The sequence below is a fragment of the Neolamprologus multifasciatus genome, chromosome 23 (genome assembly GCF_963576455.1).
Source record: "Neolamprologus multifasciatus chromosome 23, fNeoMul1.2, whole genome shotgun sequence".
NCBI classification, from domain to species: domain Eukaryota; kingdom Metazoa; phylum Chordata; class Actinopteri; order Cichliformes; family Cichlidae; genus Neolamprologus; species Neolamprologus multifasciatus.
The window spans coordinates 11,930,201-11,946,249 of record NC_140460.1 but is presented as its reverse complement, the minus strand read 5'-3'; the positions used below and the strand labels follow the sequence as shown (position 1 = coordinate 11,946,249).

The following is a 16,049-nucleotide window of genomic DNA, read 5'->3' as shown; positions in this document are numbered from 1 at the left end:
GGTGATTGTGCTCACATCCACGTTTGTCCCGTTTAGGAAATCTGGCCCTATATGTACTCAATGTTCTTGCTCCATTTTGTAATGAGCCCTGAACCCATCGCTCGTCTTTACAGATCAACCGGCAGTGTTGCCATTGCAACAGAGACAAATGGATGCAGCCCCATTATGACTCCAGCACCCACATACTTGTACCTGCAATAAAACTCTGGCCTACAGCAAACAGGAAAAATACAGACTATGCAGATAAAAGAAGCTTACTCTAAGATCAGTAAGGGCATTTCTATTGAGCGTTTCACGCTCGAAAATGTGTTGCCATCAAAGCTAGCAAGCATCTCCAGGCTTTCAGCACATAATAAAACCCGTTACGGCAGTTTAAGAACACGAAATGCACGTGGGAAGAAGATCAACAATGATACAGTATGTCATGGTGTTGAAAGACACCTACATATCCAGTTTAAACATACTGTACGTGTGTCACGTTTAGTTGAAAGAGCAGCAGATCGATGGGTTGACTGTGAATCCAGATCTAATTAAGAGGCACCGGAGCTGACAGAGGCAGGGCACAGGGGAGTGACTCAGTGACTCACGTTGGAGAGGATGAAAGAGTGAGAAGAGGCTCCTCCACACCAAATGGCTCAGGCTCCACGCTAACAAACTGTCGAAACCACCATGTGGACGCATGAACTTACTCATCCATGAACGAGCACCCCTTCTAAAGAAAGTTATCACTGTTGAGATCAAAACCTGACAAGAAAAGCCTCCCTCACAACCAAGAAAACAAGACAGAGTCTGTGTCACCTGTGCATCTGATTTACCAACGTGTCTTTGATCACACTGAGCAGGCAGGACTAGACACGGATGATTTATAAAATAAAATAAAAATTCTTTTTTAAAAAAAACAACAAAAAAATAATGCATTAAGTAGAGCCAACATTTTAATAATACATTAAATAAGTTGTGAACTTTTAACACTCGCAGGAACTGAAAAATGTGACTGCAGATCCGGTTTGGTCAGAGTACCCAGAGCTCTGGTCTGCATCAAGACTAAGAGGCTAACTGGGTTAAGCTTTATTTGCATGGTTAAAACCTTCCAATTATTAAAGCTTTGAGAGCTTTAGCACAAATCAAAGGAATACAAACAAAGAAACATTTTAAAGAGATTACCCATCACCACCTTGTGGGACCGTCTGATGTTCAACACATAACCAAATTAAGTGCAGTTCTTTGCAGTGTTAAAAAGGATCTGAACAATGAAATTTAAAAAAGAAAAAAAAGAAGTTTTACAGAGACGGGGATGCAGCAAATTCACCAGTCCCTTTCATTATTTTTTTTTAATCAAGCCAAAACCCCACAAACTTGATATCCACACCTCTCATCAAGATGAGAAGAGAAGAAAGTCTGTCAGTGTCAAATCTTTGGCTTAGAAAGTAAGAAAAAAAATAGATTAATAAATTGGAGACACCAAGATTAAATTAATGACACTATTGACTTGTTCAGCTTCAAGCCAGCCAGAGAGCTGTCCAAATCCTCTCCAATTGAGCCGACTATACTTGACTAGAAATCATGGTGCATAGTGGCCGATATCAGGAGTAGGGCAAGAAAGTCATGAAAAACAGTGATTCATGAGGAGAGACACGATGGATCTGGGGGAGGATAAGAAAACAATAATACCCCTGCCCCCGGATCTAATAATTGACCCTCCAAGTCCCTTGTCAGAGGGCACAGCAATCAAACCCTGAATGGAAATCTGAAGGGCGAATTCTGCAAATCCACAGTCAGCCCTTACCCTGGGCACACCCACAAAAGAGCAATACAACAATGAAATCTGGAAACATGAGCCAGTCCTGCTGCTGATACATGTGCTGATCGTTTACAACAGTGTGAGGTAGCAGGCTTATCTGTATCTGTTCGATTAAGATATGCATAATGATAATTTTTCCTTGCACTTTACATCCATAACACAAACAGGCACGGTATTTTTTACGCGTGTTGCGGGGGGAGGAGCCAGAAACGCCGCTCATCGAGCAGTTAATGAATCCGTTATGAGAATTTGTGAGTATGTGGGAGAAGCACAACCTGCAGCAAAACGTGTTTTAAAAATAATCTGGGGACAAAGCTACTGAATGTTTCAGCATTTTCAGATTTAACTGTCCTTCCTGGCTCTAGAAGATCCTGTGGAGGGGCGACTTTGGACATGAACACTATTAAGCAATGTGTAGTCGTGGGTTTAATTAATCTTTTATCTATCTTTGCAGCAGTCTGTAATTTCTGCGCATTTGATAAATAGACAAAATCAAACAAGAACAAGTGGTTAAAATGTTTTTAAGCTCAATCCTGATGACTTTGCTTTGTGGGATGATCAGTGTGCAGGAAAAACTCTGGTACATCCACCACCTCTTCTGAAGAATTCATAAAAGGACGTGTGTGTCACTTTTACCAAAACTGCATTTTAGGACAGAATATTTCTGCAGCCAGCGTTTTTTGGCCATTTAAAATATGAAACCTGTCTGGAAAAATGTCTCCCATTTCATTTCTAGCCTTTTGGATTTTCCCCACTTTTCTAAAAAGTGTGTGTGCAAACTCTGTCAGAGCTGAACCAGATGAATGAATCTGAATGAATGAATATTGGATCTCTTGACAGCCAGGCCATCTGTTCTGTAATTCAGCCACTTTCACACTTATGACTTACATTCTCATCTTAACACCAACAGATTTTTTCCCTGAGCGAACCTGCTGCATCATAACTGCAGCCTGAAACGACCGGCAACAGACAGCAGGACCTTCTACAGAACACGTGACCAAATGTGTGTTAAGTTAAAGACAGGTGGGTAGGTAACGCCTACCATGGCGCTTCTTATAAAAACTGCAGCGTCACATTGAATAATCAGCCTGTAAACTGGAGATAAAGCCATCTTTCCACAGCAGACGTGTTCACACATAAAATAAATGAGCATTAAATGAAAGAGCGCCTGGCTCCATGGTTCTGCAGTGCACCAAAATACTGACAGCAGGCAGGAAAGCTTGCTACAACTTTGAATACAAGGCTATTGTGCATAATGTTATAGCAAGAATATTAGTTCTAAATTTTAAAAACAATGCAAGCTGAAATACTAAATACTTGGCTACACTTGAGCTACAGCAGTGGTCCCATCTGCTGCATTACAGGCATTTATAAGACTACATACATAAATGATGAATGGAGAGCTTCTGCAGACTCTGGTCTGTTTGTGTACATCAGGAAACAACTGGATACATGGATACAGTCAAGCAAAACTTCTCGCCCTGAAAATATTTTTAACATATTTAGAGCATTAAACTTCCATTAGGAGACACATATATTGGCAGATGTTTTGCTAGCCAGCACGTTTAAAAAAAAAAAAAAGTTTTCAGTGTGCTGTTAGAAAGTATACCAGCCACCAATCTATTTAACTTTGTCCATCAGCAGAAATTTAAGTTCTGCAATTCAGTGATGATCGTCCGTGTTATTTTAACCATTTTTCATGTTAAAGTTCAAACATTCATTGTGCCTGCTGAGACCTGCTGATATGGGAACTGTAAAGCTTATGAGGAGGCTGCCTGAGGTTACAACGGAAACAGTAAGACACATTTTAACCACATTTCTCAATACGGTGCCAACCTGTGCCGGAGCTTTTTATATCACGTTCAGTGACCGAAGATAACCTGGTGTCAAAGCCTTTACATAAGCCAACAGCCTGGGGTGCAGACGATGCAGTGCCAATGAGAGCGAGTGTGTAGGAGGGGAGGATTAAGACAGATGTATGAAGCATCATTATGGATAAAGATGATAGAAATCTCTGGTTTTGTGGGTATTATGACCACGCTGGCAGAACAGAAACACCACTTGGGACACAGATGCACTGCTAATAAAACATCCGGGCATGGCAGACACTAAGGTTTCCAAAGTAGAAGAGCAAATAGACAGTGTATGCATGTCAGACGGGGCAGGCTGACACACGTCAAGCGGGCATGTTGCCTTTAATGGAAGAAGCTGCTTGTGCAGAGTTCATCATTGTTGGACAGTTAGCTGCTGATACAAGGAGCGCTGGCACCACGGTGACATTTTTATATCATGGAAAGGCACAATTAAATTATAGGATTTGAAGGAAAACGTCAGTGCGTTCTGCTCACTTTGTTTACTTTACTGTCCGCTACTCGTTTTGCATTAAGCAAGAAAACTGGGCACTTTGCATGGCACTGCTTGCTGTACCATGCAAACTAGACCAATACTCATGCAAAATATTATCAGGATGTCCTAAAAACTCCCTGAAAAGCCTTCAGTTAATCCAAAATGCTGCAGCAAGAGTAGCGACAGGGACTAGAAAGAGAGAGCATACTTCTCCTATATTGGCTTCCATTCATTGGCTCCCTGTTAAATCCAGAATTTAAAATCCTGCTCCTCACATACAAGGTCTTAAATAATCAGGCCCCATGTTATCTTAATGACCTTATAGTACCATATCACCCCATTAGAGCACTTTGCTCTCGCACTACAGGCTTGTTGTTTCTAGAGTATTTAAAAGTAGAATGGGAAACCAAGCCTTCTGTTTTCAAGTCGTTCTTCTATGGAATCAGCTTCCAGTTTGGATTCAGGAGACAGACACTAGCTCTACTTTTAAGATTAGGCTTCAAACTTTCCTTTTTGCTACAGCATAGAGTTAGGGTTGGGTCAGGTGAGCCTGAATCTTCCCTTAGTTATGCTGCAATAGGTGTAGGCTGCTGGGAGATTCCTATGATGCATTGAGTGATTCTTCTTCAGTCACCTTTCTCACTCACTATGTGTTAACAGACCTTTCTGCAGTGAATCATACTTTTTATTCATCTCTGTCTTTCTTCCACAGCATGTCTTTTATCCCGTCTTCCTTCTCTCACCTCATCCAGTTGCAGCAGATGGCCGCCCCTCCCTGAGCCTGGTTCTACCAGAGGTTTCTTCCTGTTAAAAAGGGTTTTTTCCTTCCCACTGTTGCCAAGTACTTGCTCATAATGGGTGACCTGATTGTTGGGGTCTCTGTATTACTGTAGGGTCTTTACCTTACAACATAAAGTGCCTTGAGGCGACTGTTGTTGTGATTTGGTGCTGTGTAAATAAAACTGAATTGAACTATTAAGTAGTTCAATCTGACCATTTTTCAGTTTGAACAAATAAATCTAACAGTCTAATAAAATAAAATCCGAAAAGCCTCAACTCTGGTTAAAATAAATACAACAAATTTTTAAAAATTTCAAATAAACAAAATTAGATGTAATGACTTTAATAAGCGCACTTTAAACTTTAACTCAGTTACAGTTTGTACCAGAGACAAAATTCAAAGAGATTTGGAAAGTGGAGAAGATCAATGTTAACAGGACATTCGGGGTCCTGTATGATACTTAGATGATAAAACTATCAAACATCATTCATCAAAATTCCCACTGTGGACAAACACATGACTGACAAAGAGTACACATGAAACACAAGCCTTCCTTTATCTTGCTTTCATAACATGTCTGAATATAGGTATGAAGACAGAGGCAGAGGACATGACGCTGCAAGAGGTTTCGTTTTCTCCCCTACTAATCAGTTTGGTCAGATCACGTTATTTGGAAGGAGAAGCAATAGAAAACAAATTTACGTGACTAACATCACGACAGGGTCAAACGGCTGCCTCAAGTTCTGTGGCAACAGTGCTTTAAGGTTGAGCAGTGCTTACACAGCACATGACACAATGGCAAGGAGAGCATCATTACATTGAACATCTTTTTAACTTCTCACACTCACACACAGTGTCATGCTTACAAAGAAACAGCAAACTTGTTGGGTGCATCACCATTGAAATCATCTTGAAAATCTGAACTGCGTTATACAATCACCTGCCATTCTGTTAAGTACACCTCACCGTCTTCAGAACGAGGTCCTCTGCCATCGATAAAGCATTTATCACCCAGAGAACTGCCTATTACTGAACCTCTCCGTGCCTAAATGAATCCAATTGCTGCCACGTGGCTGATACCCGCATTAACAAGCAGATGGATAGGTGTACCTAACAAAATGACTGATAAATGTGTAATAAAGACATCTTTTGAAACTGAAAGTGGCAAATACCTGCGATAATTCAACAAGGTCAACTGTAATAAAACTGAGGTGATGATGTAGGTATAGTAGCGTGTTTACGAAGCAGAATACATTCTTACCCCTTGGTTTCCATTAAATCTTATCAATGGCGATGATGACAGGACCTGTGAAAAGAAACAAAAAGATTAATTAACGTCAGCCAAGTTACCACAAACACCTTATAGGTTTTTAATTAACTGCTCATGTATGGATATTAAAACTGTTCAGTGAGGGCAAAAATGTGATTTTGAAACCGTCAGCAGTAGATTAAAAGGTAACAATGGTAATAAACGGTAACAAAGTAAAGCCATCATCATTTCCGTCCTTTGTCTTCAGAAAAGATACCAGACACTTTGCTAGGTCCTGTACCCGACCCGGGTGAAATCAGTTTATTCCAGTGTAAATGAACTGTGATAGATGGGGAAGACTGTGAAAAATCCACCCAGCGTTGGAGAAGCAGAAGCAGTCATGGGTGTAAATGAGGAAGAACAAGAACAGTAAAAAAAAAAAAAAAAAAAAAAGAAGCTGCCTGCAATCATGTGGTCACCTTATGGCTCAAGTAAACAATACAGAAGAGAACTTTTAAAAAGGCATGCTATGTGCCGCAGACCACAAACACGTATGGATTAGTTTTTATGCTGAAGAGTTGATGGTCACATCAATGGTACTGAAAGCAGTAACGCACGAACACCAGAAATAAACCAGAACAGACCATTTCACACTTTCTAACAAAAAAAGACGTGAGCGAGACAACCCATTTAATATCACAAAATTAAACTGACAAAATTGTGACCTCCCACAAGCAGCAATAATTTTGTAAACACGGGAAAAGCAGCACAGAACAGAGTTTTCAGAATGCTTTCAAGGGAAACTGCGTTTCCTCACGAGTCCATTTCTTATAAATTTAAATTCTTTCAGTTTACCGATTCTCAAAAAAGTGGAAAAAAACTAAAAACATCACAGCATTATAATTCCCGGATTTGGGGGATTTAAAAAATAAAAATAAAATAATAATAATAATAATAATAATACACGTGCATTCTTAAAACAAATCTGGTGCTGACTCTAAGACAAAGCAGGGAGTGGCACAGAAAGCCAAAATTAATCAATCAGCTGTTTGCTTCAACCTAAACTGGACCTTTGACAGTGTCGGTGGCTCCAGATGAAGCCTTTTTGGGGCGTCAGCCTCACAATTACAGGTACTATGGGTACTGTAAGTACCGTTAAACATTTAAACAGCACTTTGGCTTTTCTGATGCTGCTTTAGTGGATTAAATGTGATCAAGTGAGAGTACTAAAAAGTTCAAGAGAGGGTAAGCCTATTAAAGACACAACATGCTTTGTATTCTTGCCTGATCCTGACCCAGAGATCTAGCACTTGCATTTAAAGATAATTGAGTTGCTATTCTGTGTGGTTTCACATAATTTCATTTTATTTTTTAATTTCAGGCCTTAATAGTATGGACCACATTTCTAGCATAAGGGCCGGTGCTGCACGTCTCTACCCATTAAAAGCCTACTGGGAGGAACTCTTGAAGCTTTCTGAACTGAGTGGTTTCTGGCATATTTCTTATGGACAAAGTTGATTAGCTATGCCTCAGACACTAGTGAGGATGGTCTCTGCCTATCCAACTACCTTTGGAAAAGCCCACAAACTATTCTGATGGTCATCAAACCACATTTTGATATATACCATGGTGAGGAACTCATCATGAAGGGTACTGAAAGAGTTCAAATACAAAAGAAACCGGTCTGTATAAAATTGTGGGAAATTTTTTTCCCACCTTAGTAAAAGCTCTCCAATGATTTTATGGTGTTAGTCACTAGTTTAAAGGTCTTCTTTAATACTGTAAAATGTTCATTTTGTGGATTATTTTGTCCTATTTAGAGCTAAACAGCAGACAGATACGCTTTAGCGCATGGTTAACTCGTCTTTGACAAGCCTCTACAGCGTGACCACACAGCTCCATCCTTTACACATCAGATCTGGTTTTAAACTACGGCGATTGCAAAATAATCAGCTCGACATTTGAAAATCACCAGTGTGACGTTACTTCAGCTACGAAGATCCTTTATGTGCTACCTGGCTTATATGCCTTAGGCTTGTGACACGCCCATGCATACTCGGACATGTGCCTGAAAAGTTTTACATTACTCCTGCAACGCTCGCTGTCCAATCACAGCACACACACCTGTGCAACGTCCTTAATTCCTTCCAAGAAATGCTGGACATTTGGAGCAGGTTTAGACAAATGCTACAACCTAGGGGTGGGCGATATAAATGATATACGACAGAAACTATATAAATTTGGCCAACGATAGAGATTTTGACCTAAAAAAAAAACAACAACAAAAAACCCTAAGCAAGCACCGATCAACATGCTCTATCGCGATAGCGCATGTTGATGATGTCATCAAGCCGCGCCTGTTTTGGTCGACAGCATCGCAGCGGCTACAACCATTATCAACTGCAAATTATGCCGGGCGACAGTCATAGCAAAGAGATGAAGCACTTTTGAAATATGGAGAAAGCCAAATACTGCGCTTCCTCCACTTCCGTAACATTGATTCATTAATGTTGAATTCTCTCGCAGCTGTTCTATTCCCATGTTGTTGCAGTATATTAATAATAAACCTCGTATTGTGGATGAATAATCTCAGTTGTTCTCCTGACTGAAGTTTGGCCCGTGTATAGCATCCTGCTATGTGATTGCATTTGTCCCTGACCACCAGAATCCCTCACGTTAACTTTTATCGAGTGGAAAAAAAAGTTGGCGTCCATGCTCCATCTTCACTGTGCTAATGTTATGCTAACATAGCTGTGTCGCTAGCAATCACGTAGCACAACATTATATACCAGGTAGTCCAACTTCAGTAACCCTGCAAACGCCACTGCTGTTTAGTTTTCTGTCTTCATTTATGTTGGAAGTGGTAGCAGAGCTGTATGTTTTAATTAGTTTCAAAAATCTCTCAGTCAGAACATGGTATGTCATGTTTAGGTGTAAACTAGCGAGCTAACTTCCTGTTAACTTCTAACTCCGTTAAATTTAATAAATTCTGTTTTCATAGATGCCTGGATGTTAAACTTAATTGTTACACTTGGTAAAGCAGCAACGCTGATGATTTTATTAAGGATGAAAGAATTTAGACAGTTTTTCACTCTCAGTGTTAGTTTGACTTTGGGACCTGAAGCAGACGGAGTTTTGGAGCCAGATTACTCCGCGAAGCTCCTCACTACGGCAGCCGTAATGCTCTGACAATCCATCAAGCAGTGCAGCTTACCAAAGTTGTACTAAAACATTTTTTAACAGATTTCTGCACGCCAAAATCGGTTCGAGGTCAGTAAGCACAACCAGAAGTCATACATAAGGCACACTCTCGATATTTGAGAAAATTAAAGGATTTTACGTGTGCCTTATAGTGTGGAATATACGTTATACAGAAGAAAATAATATATCGTGATATATATCGTTACATGCTTCAAATTATATCGCTATATGGATTTTAGGCCATATCGCCCAGCCCTACTACAACCATTAAATTAGTTAATGGACCTTATTATCTTAACTGTTTTTACACATAAAAATTGGTGAAGAGAACTATTTAAAAAGTAATTAATTAATTAATTAATTAATTAATTAAAGGGCATAATCAACTGCAACAAACTGTACTGAACCATCCTGAATGACTTAACCGTTCAACTAAAGCCGGGCCTTTTTCCATTCATTTCTGTAATCCACTGTAATCCAGATGTCAAACACTATACTCAACTCCCAAGCAACATTTCAACAGCATAAAGGTCCGCCTCCTCTGAGGAAAAAAAAAAAAGAAAAAAAAAAAAGCTGCAGTTCAATGGAAACAATTCTGAATTCTGGCAAAGGATTTTCTCCATTTTATGAAGGAAATCTAGACAAGTTGTGCAAATCCTGCCCAAACCCTTCTGCCAGAACTTTGGAGGCTTCAGCTGGTTTTGCTAACTCTCCTGGTGTGTGCGTTTCTAGCTTGTTTTGACACACACACGCGTGCAGTTTTAGCAGGGATAACACTATCCCTGCTAAAACGATCATTGAGTCTGCTGTAAAGCTGATTTATAGTTATTGCTTAATAGCTCAGCTGGGAGTGCAGGACTCAAAGAAACTGTTCTGATGATCCAAAATAGAAATGTGTTAAATACCTTTGGCACACCCTTTAATTTCCCTTCCCTTAATCGCAGCCATTCTTTCAAGAATCCATCCACTCCTGTAAGATTCAACGGCGTCTGAAAAACAGCCTGGGCACACATTAAGTTGTGATATGTGGCACCTTCCCGACGGACAGCCATCTGCCATGTTCAGTTCTGCCAAAGAGTTCTTCCTGTTAAAAGGGAGTTTTTCCTTCCCACTGTTGCCAAGTGCTTGCTCATAATGGGTCACCTGATTGTTGGGGTCTCTGTATTACTGTAGGGTCTTAACCTTACAACATAAAGAGCCTTGAGGTGACAGTTGTTGTGATTTGATGCCATTTAACTGAACTGTACTGAATGCGGAAAAAGAATGCAGTCTTTCCAGAACTGGTTTCTGGTAACTGCTTTAAAAACCTAGCTTAACCTCGCTGTGTGTTCACTGTTTACTAGTTAAACATAATGCACTGTAAAAAAAAAAGAAAAAGAAAAGAAAGACTGCTACTTGAAGCAGCAGTGTCTCAGAGACTAGTTCTATTATTTGAAGTTAAAGACTTTGTTGCGGAACAAAGGGAACGAAGCGAAGTGATCCTGGCAAAGCAACTCTGCTTATACTGTACTAAACTCATAATATTGGAAACCAAAAGAAAGGAAGAAGAGGGAAAAAAAAAAAAAAAAAAAAAAAAAGCACAGCCTATCCGGGGACACCACACCTTTCATGGAGCCAGTCTCCCCCCTGCAATGTTTAACGCAGCACCAGTTTTAGCACCCTATGCCCTCCCCCTCCCAGCAATGCTAACATACTGCTACCCTCAGCCTGTTCGTTTGAATGGGCTGCTGACATGTCACTATTCTCTGGGACCTGAGCCCAGAACGTTCCACAGAGCTAACCTTGGGGACACAGTACAGCTCCTGGCCTCAGACCGAGCATGCGGATGTCCCCACACAGTGCCTACTAGCAAGGAAATGAGGACCAGCAGGGACTTGGTGCCAAAGAGCTAATGAAGAAACTAAAAATCTGTCAAAATGAAAGCTTAACTTCTGAGTGCTTATTTTCCCCCTATAGTATTAAAAAAAAGCAAATGATGATGTAAAACTTGATTTCCAAAAAGTGTGTAGAACAAGTCCTTTTCAACTGTAACGTATGATTAATGCGACATCCCCATCCACAACACATAGCTAACAGAGTGCTACTTCACATTATCGCCGCTTCTGTGTTGGACGTGCAGAGAAGCAGGACACAGACTAACTTTTGCCCGTCTTCACACCTCATCAGTCACTGCAGAAAAGTGTTCAAATCTAACCACATGTGCTCATTTCTAAAGAAAGAGGAGGGGGAGGAGGTCAAAAGCTTTTTATGTTATAACCTCAACTGGGGCACACCTGATTTTAGTACAGCTCCGTTTTGCACTGCATCAGAGTATTACTCAGTCAGAATGGAGTCTCTCATACATTATGCAATGTTTACATCCAACAGTTAGGGAGTATCAGAAACTATGTGAAAAACAATTCATGAAAAACATCTTTTCAAATCTGATTTCCAAACATTAGATCAAGTTAATTGCAAATTAAGAGTTGGGGTAAAGAAGGCTTAGCTCCTTTTATTGATGCCACAGCTTTTGACTGCATTAGACATCCTCAGAAGTTATCCAATTTGTCAATGATCAGTTCAGATATTTGTTCAGTGAGAAGTCCTCGGCATGCTTATAATTTGCAATTGCCCTCCTTAAAAGGAAAAACAACAGTAAACCCTGACCTGAGCTTTTAAGATCTTGTTAGTGAGATTTTGGTATTTCCTAATCAAACCTTGCTCAGAGTTACTAAACATTTCATTAAACACATCATTAGCCTGCTTGGCCACAATCTGTTATTAATCACAAGCTTAATAACAAAAATCTAAAGGGGTTCCTGACTATTAATGTGACAGGGTCAAAAACTAGATGGCACACAGGAAATTACCACCCAGATTAACGCAGAAACTATGTGAATTTGATTAGTTACACAAGTGCAACTCTCCAACAATGCAGACTGCAGGGGAAGTAAAGGCATGTCTTTGTTTGGTTGTGAATGTGCACAGGAATAGCCAGGACTAAATCCCCATGGGTAGGACTGCAGTCAGGTGTTTAGTTGCATCACTGTCACACTTTTAAGGTGCTCCACCTGTCTAGGATTTCAGAGGTGGAAAGAGCACTATGTGCCATGTACTCTGCAGGGGTAAACTGGTACTGGGTGTTCCTAGTCATAATACAAAGTGTGCGTGCATTTCTGCAGTGCTTCTTTTGCATGTCTAAACCCTGAAAATAGACGTGGCAGATGAGCAGCACAATAGCACACACGTATAATTGGGCTAACTCTGTGTTCCATTTACTGTAAGAGCATCTTCACCTCTAGAAGGAAACCCTTTGAAGGGTTTAAAGTTTTCCATCTTTTGATGCAGAGCTTCTTTTGATTGCGTGCTTGAATCGAACCATTACTTTACCCCTGCAACAAAGAAATGGTGCACACATAATCTGCACATGGCATCTGACAGGGTTTTTTTTGGTTTGTTTTTTTAAACATATGCTTATGGCACAACAATTTAAAAACAAAACAAAACACAAGACTACGCCTTGTGTCACCCTAAGCTTTTATTCTCTGTTTAATTACTACATGTATGTAAAACTTGAGTATAAAAACAGAAAGCAGTCTCATCACAAAGAGAGACATTTCTCTGAAAACTGAAGTGAGCAAAACAAACTAAACTCATTTAAGATCTTAATAGAAGAAGTTCTTCAAATAGTCTTCTTCTTCTAAGGCCTTGACAAAAGTGATGTGAAAGTGGAGACTCAGCAGGCATTCAGAGGCTCCAGAAGAGCAAAAACAAGCAAATGGGCAAAACAGTAAGTTTACCAATTATGCAGAAAATGTTTCATTTGTCATTATAAACCTTTTACACACTTAAGACCATTTAGCTGGGCTGAATTCCCTGGACTGATAACTAAGATTAGATTTTTTTTAAAAAAATAAACAGGATCATTAGTAGTAGCTGGACCTTTTAATTAGTGCAACAATATGAACACTCAGGCTGTGCTGAAGAGACTGGTCGCCGCATCTCACACCATGTTGATACAGCCAGCAACAAACCACATGTTAGATTTTTTTTTAAATACTGAGATTACTAGTGTAGCAATAAGAGAGCTTCTAGCAGTAAGTTAATGAAATCTCATGATAATAGTGTTGCAAATTAAACACTATGAAATATGTAACCAACGGTGATTATAGTACCAGTGTGCAGGGAGTTCAGAGAACAGGTCTACAAAAATGAAAATGGTAAAAACGTGGTCATTCTCACGTTTAAGGTCATCATCTCTGGCATTTCCTGACAGTTTTCCAGCCTGGGTGATATTTTTAGATCCCTGGAAATCCCTTTATGACCATTTGGGCTGAGACCTCTATTTCACCACAAACTTCAACTTCTCTTTCACACTGACCTGAATTTGTACAATGGATCATTACTGGTGATGAGAGGCGGGCTTCCAGCTTTGTTTGAGAAGTTTTACAATTTCCAAGCAGGAATCCAGGGATTAATGCAGATGCACAGTTTTGAGGGGATCTCATAGAACTTCAAAAGTTCTAAACCTAGCAGCCAGAGACTTTTATCATCTCAGGCTTTTGATTTTTTTTTTTTATGGACCAGAACTTTTCAAATACACCTCATATGGACAGTTTTCTATATCGGCCATAGCAGGCGGCGGTGTCCACCTCCAACTCTATGTGTCATGGGAAAATGTATGCAAGCAACAGTAAGACAGCTATACAAATCACCATGGTTCCACAATACTTCAATTAGAAAATGCACAGCTGTACACTCACTGGACACTTTATTTGGTATACCTTGCAAATACTAGCTTGTACCGTGTTTTACGTTGAGACAGGCCTTTGTGGCAGAGATTCAACAATACTCAGAACAGCCCATCTGGCACCAGCAACCATGTTCACAGTCACTTAAATCACCTTTCCACCCAATTGGATCCAATCAATTAATCCTTTATTTGTCAAAATTGCCTGTACACGTTGCGTGTTACGCGTAGGACTCAGGTAGTATTATGCGTAACACGTAGTACACCCAGTTTGAACTTCAGCACACTATCTTGACCACATCTGCGTGCAGTACATTCAATACATGTTTTTAATAATGCTGCATCATTGGTGAAGAGTAAAAACAGCTGGACAACCCTCCGTACAGCTTTGTGACAACCACTGCTATGCAAACCACATTTGCACTGTTCTTCGTTTCCTGGCTTTTAAAAGTAATCTGTCCGTGATCTTACAGTAATATATTGAGTTTGGGAAGTAGCAATGATGGTGGGAGGTAGCTCAGAGCTACTTATTTAAATTTTAAAAAAGTGTAAGAAATGAATGTACCTCATTTGTGCAACCGACCTGTGAACTGTGAAGTAGGGGTGCAACGATAAACAAAATTCACGGTTCGGTTTGGTTCGATATTTTGGTGTCACGGTTCGATATTTTTTCGATACAAAAAATGTTCATGCTTTTTTTAATTATAAATATATATTTTAACTCAAAAGTACAGTTTTTAAATTTAATGTTGCTGAAACAACAAATAATAAATCTATCTGATCGAGAAATCACTCATCTTTAGAAAAGAGAGTTTATTACAGAGAAATGGCTCTTTCCAAAATAAAAGCTATACTATACGCTTCTTCTGGGCTATATTCTCAGCAGCATATTAAACATATCAGGTCCCCATAAGGAGAATCATGTGCTAACGGCTGTCTAAATGACTCGGGTAAAGTTTGTAGCATGCGTGCTTGTTGTTTTTGTCTACTTCCACTTGTCTTTACACTAGGATGATGTCGGCGTAAATGTGCAGTCATATTCGTTGTGTTCCCACTAGTGCTGTCAGTGTTAATCTCGTTAAAATGACATTAACGCCATAACGCTAATGCGTGGGGCTGGACGGTGTCAACACGTTAACAAGCTAACTGCGCTAATGCACTAGTTCCCACCAATTGAGCATTGCGTGGCACATCCGACATACCGTTTTACTTTTGTCCATGACGCGCTTACCATCAGGGTCATGCTTCACATGAAAACCAAAATAGTTCCAAAGGCCAGATCTGAATGAGGATGAGGGAGGTTCAATTTCGGGTAGCGTTGAGGCAGTTGCCATGTTGCAACGAGCTTAGCTTCTGTCTTGCTAGCTTGCGCTGCGCTCAGTGGATCTGCACTCGACAGTGCAGCCTAGGCGGAGTAGTCGAACGCAGATCCACCGAGCGCTCAACACAGACAGCATCGTCAGAAGAAAAGTTGATAAAATAAATAAATAAAAAAAAATTGTATTGTTCGATACATATGCGTACCGAACCGAAAGCACTGTATCGAACGGTTCAATATCGATACGAGTATTGTTGCACCCCTACTGTGAAGCCTGTTAATTTTAACCTGTGTGAACTGATCTTTGAGCTAGCACATGCAAAGTGTAAACACTGTCCAGTGTATGTAGTTAAGCTACATTGACACCCTACAGATGTAAAAAATTCAGTTTTCTTTCTCCAACAGCATCGGAGGTCCAACACGAAAATAATCATTGTGTGTGTTCCAACCTGCTTTCTGAGGTAGAAACACACACAAGGATAGACGTGAACATAAAAGAGGAATCTCCTTTCAAACTCAGTCTTTTCAAATGTGGAAAAGCCTGCATTGAATTGGCAGATATTTCTTCAAGGTCCAGCCTAATTCAGGTTTTCTGAATTGATGAAGCAGTCTTTCATGTATTAC

General features: G+C 40.0%; 1 protein-coding gene across 1 annotated transcript in view; it reads right to left on the bottom strand.

Moving 5' to 3' along the window:
* Nucleotides 1-16,049, bottom strand: part of ell (elongation factor RNA polymerase II) — a 38,074-nt gene that overhangs the window by 15,540 nt on the left and 6,485 nt on the right. Inside the window, exon 2 of the mRNA XM_085152272.1 lies at nt 6,190-6,234. Coding sequence (XP_085008398.1) covers nt 6,190-6,234 — 45 coding nt within the window. The remainder of the gene's footprint in view (nt 1-6,189; nt 6,235-16,049) is intronic.